At 42.7% G+C, this 10,827-nt stretch overlaps 1 protein-coding gene across 1 annotated transcript; it reads left to right on the forward strand.

The window, feature by feature from the left end:
• Positions 1-659: 659 nt before the first annotated feature.
• Positions 660-10,441, forward strand: LOC102439515 (dimethylaniline monooxygenase [N-oxide-forming] 1-like; the record flags this gene model as incomplete). The annotated part of the gene is made up of 4 exons (XM_006106876.3): positions 660-859; positions 7,331-7,686; positions 8,433-8,505; positions 10,061-10,441. Coding segments are annotated over 4 exons (966 nt in total), but the record flags the coding sequence as incomplete, so codon positions are not given.
• Positions 10,442-10,827: the final 386 nt, after the last annotated feature.

A 10,827-nucleotide genomic window follows, 5' to 3' on the forward strand; every position in this document is an offset into this window, starting at 1 on the left:
ATTTCCTGTATTGCATATACTACTCCATTATAAGGCCAAACAGCATATATAATAAAAACACTGACACTGTAGCTCTGGTTGCCACACCCCAGTTTGTTATGGGGGAAGCCATCTGTTAATCAGTTGTTTTGTATCTGCAGAGTAACAGATTCGTGGACTAAATTTTCTTAGTTTTAAACAGTTGTATAGACAACTTCTTATTGTGTAGGTACCAAAAAAAACAAAAACAAAAAACAAACAAACAAAAAACTATCAGCTTTGTGAATTCAGTCAGCTGGTAAACTTAGTCAATCTATAAATAAAAATAAAGTCCACCAAAACTAACTGTATTACTGAATTTTACTGCCAGTTCAAACAATGGTTTCTGTTGAAATCTTTTCTAGACTCCTTTTAATTGCTGCCACACCCTGTTCTTATTTTCTACAATTATTATAATATGTCTTAAGGCATTTTAATACTCTAGGTACTCAAACCATTATCTCAAAGGAATAACTTTAGAATAGGCGTTGAGGGAGCCAAACTATCTTGTCAGGGATGTATTTTGAAGGTGGCAGACTATTTTTTGATGTCATTCAATTTATGAAACTTCTCAAATCTCTGGCAGGCCAGCACTGTTCACTTTGTCAGACTGAGTGACCTCTCTGATTGCTTCCTTCCAGGTGTTCCTTAGCACCACTGGAGGGGCATGGGTGATGAGCCGAGTCAGTGAGTCGGGGCTCCCATGGGACATGCTGTTCATGACTCGATTTCATAACATGTTGAGAAATTCCCTCCCAACTCCAGTTGTGACTTGGTGGATGTCAAGAAAGATAAACAGCTGGTTCAATCATGCAAACTATGGCTTAGCACCAGAAGACAGGTAAATATGATGTATCTGCAGAGGGCTATTAGGACAAAGAGCCTCCATCCTTCTCATGGCATATCCAAACCAGGCAATAGCATGACAACATGCCTGAATATGAAGGAAAACTTCATACACACTTCCTTGATCATAGTAGCTCACCGTTTTTGTGTCCTCGGTAAGTAAAATTATGAATTTCACCTTGTCAACAATCTTTAAAGTGAGTATTATTATAATCTCCCCTTTATTGTGGGTAAACTGAGGCTTATCACTTAGTACAGTGGTTCTCAACCTTCTGGCCCTTTAAATACAGTTCCTCATGTTGTGACCCATCCATAAAATTATTTTCGTTGCTACTTCATAATTGTAATGTTGCTACTGTTATGAATCGTAATGTAAATATCTGATATGCAGGATGGTCTTAGGTGATCCCTGTGAAAGGGTCATTCAACCGCCAAAGGGGTCTCAACCCACAGGTTGAGAACCGCTGACTTAGTAATAAGTGAGCTCTGTGACCTTGGCAAGTTACTTAAACCTCACCTACAGCAATCCTTCAACATTATCTTGTATTCGTTTCAGGTGCACAGCATAGTGGTTAGACAAACATACTTTACAAAGTGTTGTCCCCAATATTTCCAGTACCCATCTAGCACCATACACAGTTAATACAATATTATTGACTACATTTCCTATGCTATACTTTACAACCCTATAACTATTTTGTGACTACCAATCTGTACTTCTCAATCACTTCACCTTTTCCACATAGTCCCCAACAGCCCCCCACTCCTGCCTCTAGCAACCATCAGTCTGTTCCCTCTATCTATGAATCTGTTTCTATTTTGTTTATTTATTAGATTCTACATAAAAGTGAAATCATATGGTATTTGTCTTTCTCAGTCTGACTTATTTCACTTAGCATAATACCCTCTGGCTCTATCTATGCTATTGCAAATGGTAAGATTTCATTCTTTTTTATGGCCAGGTAATATTCCATTGTATATATGTACCACAGCTTTTTTATCCAGCTATAGCAATCAAACAAGTGATTTGTCTATGACTCTTTTTTAAAAAAAAACACTACTTGCTATTTTTTTATTGATTTCAGAGAAGGATAGAGAAAGACATCAATGATGAAAGAGAATCATTGATTGGCTGCCTCCTGCATGCCCCCTACTGGGGATCAAGTCCCCAACCCAGGCATGTGCTCTTTACTGGAATCGAACCCAGGACCCTTCAGTCCGCAGGCTGACACTCTATTTACTGAGCCAAACCAGCTAGGGTTGTCTATGACTTTTTTGACAAAAGCAACACGCTTGCCTTGTTTCACTGGGTAGGAAAAATCAAATCCTATAGTTGCCCTTCACCATCTCTCTAATACCAGTGCCTTCTTGACCTTGTCAAGATGACCTTGACTTCAGTCTGACCTGTCACAACCTATGACTTATTGTATTATCAAGAATTAATGGTTTTAATTCTTTATTCGTTAGGTTGGTACAATGAGCTTCTATTACTCCCGTCTGAGCTCCCTCCAGATTTAGCTCTGGCCCAGCATGGATCAGGTGGCACCCAAGCCACCATTGACAGCATGCAGTCCCCTTCCTGCTGCATACACGTCTTTCCTCTTGCTCCCTTCTTCCTTCTCTCACATATCTTCCTCTTCCCTCCCCTCTATTATCCCCATCTATTCCTTCCTTATCTCTTATCTACCACCCTCTTCTACCTCCTACCTCTGAGCCTCCCAGGGGTTTTGACTCTTTTCATCAGAGCTTTTTCTACCATAAGCTTTACCTAGCCTGGGTAGCAGCCCATCTATATATAGAAAAGGCTAATATGCTAAGTGTCCCTCCGCCCATCCGACGGGTCGCTATGACCCACAATGACCACCAGGGGGCAGACGCTGCCAAGCTGCAGTGACTTGGCAGCAGCCATTCTCAGGTGACGCACCCCGAAACCAGAGAGGAAAGAGCCTGATTCCTCGCAGGGCCACACAATTCCACCTTCTGCTGTGGGTTATGTTGTTACTGGGGTACTGTCGGCCCCAAATCTGGTTTATTACACACTTGAGTTTGTGTTCAATGTGCACAAATTCATGCACGGGGTCACCAGTGGGACTATAAAGCATTTTATTTAATCCCATATACTCCAGAAAATGTAAGAGGAGACTAAGGAATTATCATTCTTTAATTTCCAATGTTCTCACATATGTACTATTTCCTGTGCTCTTCATCCCACCCAATGAACTGATTAGAGGTCATACCCCTGTATGACAGATAAATAAGGCCTAAAGGGACCAAATGACTTTCCCAAACCCTGTTAAATACAAACAATACTTTGCTTTTTTATAGCCATATAATCTATAGGAACATTTTATTTTAAATTCAAAATCATTGTAATCAGCTGTTGGATCTCTATTTTTTAATTTATTTTTTTCATCACCATTTATCCCCTCTGTGTCCTCTTCCACCTCCACCCATCCCCCTCACCCCCCACTCAGCACACTGCTGTGCATGTCCATGAGTTCTCTTTCTTTCTTTTTTGCTCAATCACTCCACCCCACCCCTAACACCCACCCCCCTCTAGAGCTTTCTGCCTGCTCTCTCTGAATCTGCCTCTATTTTGTCTGGTAGTTCAGATTATTCATCATTATGATGCTGTCTCTTGCTGTGGATTCACCATAAGCCAAAAATGGCTCGGCTCATTGAAAACCACAGTGTTTGTTTAGTGATTCCGAAGGCATAACCAGAAAAGGAGAATTCTGCCCTTGTTCCTTTGAAGCGCGTTTTCCTTGTACAATTGGTAGACTCCCGGTCCTCCTGCAGCCCTTCAGCCTTCCGCTGTCTGCAAATGGCAGCGAGAGCTGAAGCTGCAATGCAGCAAGCTCCGACCTCCTTCTCCTCAGGCTTCCAAACTCTAGTAAATGTAAGTCATTGTCCTGTCCTTCTGGGTCCCTCGTGAGCCCCACAGAGGTAACTTTCCTGTCCCGAAACTGACCCCTCCGAAGGCAGCGGCGGGTGGGAGGCCGCCCCGGCCCTGGGCCCTCCAGAGCAACGTCAAATACTCGCCTATGCAGGAAGCAGTGACTCCTGAGAGACACCGAGCGCTGAATGAGCAGCTGCTGACAACAAACAAGAGACAGAGACCGCACAGAGAAGGCTGGGAGGCGGGAGCCCCCTGGAAGCTGCAGGCCTCCCCACCCAGAGGAACAGGCTGCGCGCGCCATTACGTCCCCTCCAACCGGACAGGGCGGCGGCAGCTCTACTGGGGGCTTTGGCCTACCTGTGGGTTCCCAGAGCACAGTCCCAGCTACGTGGCCTGGAGCCTTTGGTCTTCGAACAAAGGGAACAGGCAGGAGCAGCAGGGTGTCGGCAGCCACCACGCGCCATGCCGTCCCGCAGGCTCCGCCCGGCGCCCAGCGCGCATGCCCCGCTCCGGAACTGCCTGCACCTGGAGCTGCACCTGGCGCTGCGCCGAGAGCGGTTCTCTACCCACCACCTTCAGAACAACCACCCTGGCAGACGGTCAGAGGCTGGGGAAGGGCAGCCTCCGGAAGCCCTGGCCGAGGAGCCAGTGAGCACCGTTCTTATATCCCCTCCAGCTCCATAGGGCCCACGGAGGCTCTATTCAGGGCTGGGGCCTACCTGCGGGGTCACTGGAGCGTTCCCAGCTACACCACCTGGATTTGCCTGGAACAATAGGGCATCACCATGTGCACCTGCAGGGCCGGTGCTCCAGGGGCAATACGTGCCTGACCAGCTTCAATCTGCTTCCCAAAACTACCCGGCACATCAAGCCCACACAGAGGTCTCTTCTACACGGGACCCCTATGTGAACAACAAACAGGAGAGACGCTGTAGACAGAAGGCTGGGGAGCTGTGAGAGCTCTCCGGGGCTGCTGGAATTCTCCCAGGTTGGATGGGCTGCTAAGGGCCATGGTTTAAGTCCCCCTCCACCTCCCTAGGGTGGCCCTGGACTCTGTCCAGGTGCTCTGGCCTGGCTGCAAGGTCTCTGTAAGGTGTTCCTGGACACAAGCCCATTTTGTGTGGAACATAGGGAGCAAGCGGGATCAGCAGGGCAGCACCACATGCACCTGGCTGGCCTCCCCATCTGGAGCCACGTTGGCTTAGTGGGGCAGCACCCCAGATACCTTGCAGCCACTCGGCTCCTACCAGCCTGCCAAAAGCACCCAGCACACACAGCCTGCACAGAGGCCACTTCCATATAAAACCACTTTTCCAAGACTGGAAGAGACAGATATTTTGTCTAATTCATATAAACAAGCATAGAAAGTCAAACGAAAGGAAAAGGCATAAGAATGTCTCTCAAATGAAAGAACAAGAAAAATTCCCAGATAAAAACCCTAAGGAAATCAAGATAATTGGTCTAATTAAGAATTCAAAGAGCTCTAGCCAGTTTGGCACAATGAATACAGCGTCGGCCTGTGAACCAAAGGGTCCCGGATTCAATTCTGGTCAAGGACACATACCTTGGTTGCAGGCTTCTCTCTGGACCGAGCCCTGGTCGGGCACATGCAGGAGACAACAAATCTATGTGTTTCTCTCATTGATGTTTCTCTCCGTCTTTCCCTCTCTCTTCCACTCTCCCTAAAAATCAATGGGAAAATATTTTTGGGTAAAGATTTAAAAAAAAAAGAATTCAAAGAAATGGTCATAAGTATGCTCACCAAACTGGAGAGTAAAATAGAAGAATTTAGGGAGCATTTCAACAGTTAGAAAGTATAAGAAAAATCAAGCCAACTTGAAGTATATATCTAAAATGAAAAACACATTAGAAGGAACCAACAGCATATTAACTAACACGTAATTACAGATCAGCAACCTAGGACACAGACTAGTGGAAATAAGCCAATCAAAATAGCAGAAAGGAAAAATAAATTTTTAAATGAGGGTAGTTTAGGGACCTCTGGGATAATACCAAGTGCTCAAACAGTTGCATTATATGGATCTCAAAAGAAGAAGAAGAAAGAAAAAGGAACGGAAACTTTATTTTTAAAAATAATAGCTAAAAATTTTCCTGACCTGAAAAAACTAAAAAGTTTTTGCACAGTGAAAGAAACCATCAACAGCCAAAACCGGTTTGGCTCGGTGGATAGAGCGTCGGCCTGCGGACTGAAGGGTCCCAGGTTCGATTCTGGTCAAGGGCATGTACCTGGGTTGCAGGCACATCCCCAGTGGGGAGTGTGCAGGAGGCAGCTGATCGATGTTTCTCTCTCATCGATGTTTCTAACTCTCTATCCCTCTCCCTTCCTCTCTGTAAAAAATCAATAAAATATATTTTAAAAAAAAAAAGAAAAGAAACCATCAACAAAATGAAAAGACAACCTATACTGATGGGAGAAGACATTTGCAAATAATATATCCAATAAAGGATTAATGCCTAAAATATATAAAGAACTCATACAATTTAACACCCAAAAAGATCATTTAAAAAATGGACAGAGGACCTGAATAGACATTTCTCCCAAGAAGACATAAGAATGGCCAACAGATACATGAAAAGATGCTTAACATCACCAATAATCAAGGAAATGCAAATTAAAACCACAATGATATATCAATTGACATCTGTCAGAATGGTTATCATCAATAAATCAAATTACAAGTGCTGGCATGGGTGTGGAGAAAAGGGAACACTCATGCACTGTTGGTGGGATTGTAAATTAGTGCAGCCACTAAGGAAAATAGTATAGAGCATCCTCATAAAGTTAAAAATAGAGCTGCCATACAATCCAGCAATTCCACTTCTGGGGATTTATCCGAAGAAAACAAAAACACAAATTTAAAAATATATATGCACCCATATGTTCATTGCAGCATTACTAGTAATAGCCAGCATATGGAAGCAACCTAAATGTGTATGGATAGATAAATGGATAAAGAAGATGTGGTATGGTCATATTCAGCAATATAAGGAATGCAATCTTGCCATTTGTGACAACATGAATAGACCTAGAGGATAGTATGCTAAGTGAAATAATCAGAGAAAGACATATACCGTATTATATCACTTCTAGGTGGAATCTAAAATAACAAATCAAATAAATAAACAAGACAAAACAAACAAACCCATAGATATAGAGAACAAGCTGATGGTTGCCAAAGGGGGGGATGGGTAGGAAAAGTGGGGGAGCCCAGGTTTCATGATGACGATGTGTCCATGCAGGTTCATTGATTGTAACAAACGCACCACTCTAGTGGGGGATCGGGATGGGGGAGGCTTTGTGTGAGGAGGGGCAAAGGGTATATGGTAAATCTCTGTACTTTCATCTTAATTTTGCTGTGAACCTAAAACTGCAATAAGATATAAAGTCTATTTTTTAAAATGTTTTAAGCTCAGGAAGGATTTTAAAAAACTGGCACCTCCTGCCTAGCCAGGAGCAGGGTCCCAGAATGAAGACAGGAAGGGAGGAGGCAAGAGGGCTGCTGTATCATTCACTGACAGATATATCTCTCCTGTGTTTTTGTTCAGGACACAGATGAAAGAGCCTGTGATAAATGATGAGCTCCCAGGCCGTATCATCACTGGGAAAGTGCTCATCAAGCCAAGCATAAAGGAGGTGAAGAAAAACTCTGTCATATTTAACTACACCCCAAAGGAACAGCCCATTGACATCATTGTCTTTGCCACTGGATACACCTTTGCTTTCCCCTTCCTTGATGAAACTGTAGTGAAAGTCGAAGATGGCCAGGCATCACTGTACAAATACATCTTCCCCGCACATCTGGAAAAGCCAACCCTGGCTGTCATTGGCCTCATCAAACCCTTAGGCTCCATGATACCCACAGGAGAAACGCAAGCTCGATGGGCTGTTCAAGTCCTGAAAGGTAAGTGCGTGAGAAACAGCAGGGCAGGTGTGTTCAGTTTGCCATGTTATTTTGGATACTGGAAATTTCTAGACCTTCCCTCGCTCCTATCCAAAGCAACAGAATCTTTTTTTTAATATATTTTTTTATTGATTTCAGAGAGGAAGGGAGAGGGAGAGAGAAATAGAAATATCAATGATGAGAGAGAATCATTGATTGGTTGTCTCCTGCACACCCCCTACTGGGGATTGAGCCCACAACCTGGGCATGTGCCCTTGGCCAGAATCGAACCCGGGACCTTTCAGTCCCCAGGCCGACACTCTATCCATTGAACCAAACCAGCTAGGGCCAAAGCAATAGAATCCTTAAAAGCAGAATGTATTCTATTGTTTACTGGATTACACTACCATACTGAACCTGTGCCATTAACAGCACAAAAGATAAGCCAGAGCTCAAAAAAGTCAGTTAGGTTGACTGAATGGACTGATTCCATTAAAATTTGAGAGTTTAACCAATTCAATGACAAAGTTCAGGCAAACCAGATGTGAGGTTCTGTCATATCAAGTAAGTAGCAAGATGACCAGATGCTGATCTTTTTGGCCAGGAACATACCAACCACCAGGCCACTTAGGCTGCTAGCACATTTGCCAGATGAGCCGATAAGTAGCTGGGTACTAGGAATAAATGCTGAGCGGTGGGAAAGCATCTTTACCCACTAAGCAAGCACTTAAACCTAAAGTTAAATTGCATTTTTGTTTGTTTTACAGGTGTGAATAAGTTGCCGCCTCGAAGTGTCATGATAGAAGAAGTTAATGCCAGGAAAGAGAACAGGCCCAGTGGGTAAGTTAACGACTGTTGTGTCCTTTTTGAATTATAACTGAAACTGGCAAAAACCATAACAAAGAGAGGTGAGGGTTATGCTAAAGAAAAAAGAAGCACCCGAGACTTAGAGGAAAAAAACTAGGATAGTCTGTTTAAGAAGAAAGGAGGGAGAGGGAAATTGAGACATTTTAATGTCCCAAAATCATCACTTCAAACCATGGTCATCTTTGCACCACATGGAGTTTGGATTCTAACTCAAACATCGTTAACACTCCTCTACCAGATACATTATTCCATACCTTCTCCATAATCAGAAGGCAAACAGGTTTGTCCACGCTGACACTAAAAGGGTCTGTCTGCTTATGTATTCATTCAACAAATCTGTATTCAGTTGTCTTATTTTTATTCAGACCCAATCTAGAGCAAGTCTGCAAATTATGGTCTGGTGGCCAAATCTACCGACCACTTGTTTTATTCTTTACATTTTTAAATGGCTGGGGGGGGCGGGGGAAGGAAAATGGAAATATTTTGTGATATGTGAAAATTATATGAAATTCAATGGCCATAACGTTTTATTAGAACATAGCCTCACTCGTTAATTTACTTACTGCCTATGGCTACTTTCAAGTTATAACAGCAGAGTTGAGGAATTGAAATAGAGACCATAATATAGCTCATGAAGCCTCAAACACTGACCCTCCAGCCTTTTGCAGAATAAGTTTGTTGACGCCTTCCCTGGAGGAGACATTTCCGCTTTTCTACTCTTTGGACTCTATCATTCAAAGACCAAAGAGAATAGAAGGGAGGTGGCAGTAAAGAAGGTGGTCTTGGGCTCCCTCTCTCACTCCTAATCCAACCCAAGCATCTCTGTTTTTATCTGTTTTACTGTTTAGGGCTTTGATGTAGATTTTCACTTTAAAAGAAAGAAGAGGTTTCTAAGGACAAAAAGTTTTAAAATCAATGCATTTAAGAAATATATCACTTCTCTAATTCATATATACTTCAAAATTCAAGTATTGACCTATTTTCATGATACATCCTGAACCCAGAATATGATTTGATCTCCGTTATGGGATTCTAATATAACATAGACCATTAATTAGAGCTACAAAGTGTAAAAGCTTCTTATCACATAGTTCAGGGACTAATGATTTTAGGGACTAATACCAGCATTACAGGGAAATTCCACCCTACTGATACTTGTGGCTTTTTATGTTATACATACCTAGCAATAATTGAGTTTTAGAAAGATTTAGGAATAGTAAAATTATGTAAAATACTTTTTTTTCTAGAAATTCCTAATCATTTGGCAAAAGAACTAAACTAATAATAGAGGCATTGTGAGTATTTGAAGAAACATAGGTATACAGTATATTTTCAAGGAACCCATCTTGTCTTTAAGTAATACAGTGAGACTATTAGATAGACAGCTATGGGCATGGAGGGAAGAACCCAGGAACCATTCCAAATTGTGCAGCCTCATTGTTAACTTTTGGCAATTTCACTTGTTCTAAGATTATGATTATTTTATCTTTCTGTCTTCCCCTTGCTCCGCAATCTTCCTTTTATAAAGGTTTGGCTTGTGTTACTGCAAAGCCTTACAATCAGATTATATCACATACATAGATGAACTTCTGACGGATATCAATGCCAAACCCAACCTGTTCTCTATGCTCCTGACGGATCCACGTCTGGCTTTGGCCATCTTCTTTGGCCCGTGCACACCATACCAGTTCCGCTTGACCGGCCCAGGAAAATGGAAAGGAGCCCGAAATGCCATCTTGAACCAGTGGGACCGAACACTCAAGGCCACCCGAACTCGCACTATACAAGAATCCCCATTTCCATTTGCAATCTTACTCACTGTCTTTCTGGTTTTGCTTGTGGCTGTTTTTCTGATTTTCCTCTAAATAAAAGATTACCTAAATGGCTTGTCAGATGCACAGAGTAGATTGCTCTGCCTGCCTCTGAATCTCTGAGAAACACTAGTGATGGTAGCCGAGTTTCTTGCTGTAAAAAGCTCTCTCTTCATAAGCAAGGCTGAACAACACAATCCAACAAATTAGAAAACTTGTTCAAGTAAATGTCAGTTGATTTGTCCAAGGTATCAGAGTAATAAGTGGCTAAGTCAGGACATAGGTCTCCAGAACATACATCCAGGCCTCTTGACGCCACCATGGGCCTGTGGTTTCTAATGTTGAAATGACTTCAGAAGTCTTAATATATTCTTAATAAATATATATTATTTATTTTTATTGATTTCAGAGAGAGGAAAGGAATTGAACCCGGGACCCTTCAGTCCACAGGCCAACACTCTATCCATTGAGTCAAACCAGCTAG

The sequence above is a fragment of the Myotis lucifugus genome, unplaced genomic scaffold, assembly GCF_000147115.1.
Source record: "Myotis lucifugus unplaced genomic scaffold, Myoluc2.0 scaffold_934, whole genome shotgun sequence".
NCBI classification, from domain to species: domain Eukaryota; kingdom Metazoa; phylum Chordata; class Mammalia; order Chiroptera; family Vespertilionidae; genus Myotis; species Myotis lucifugus.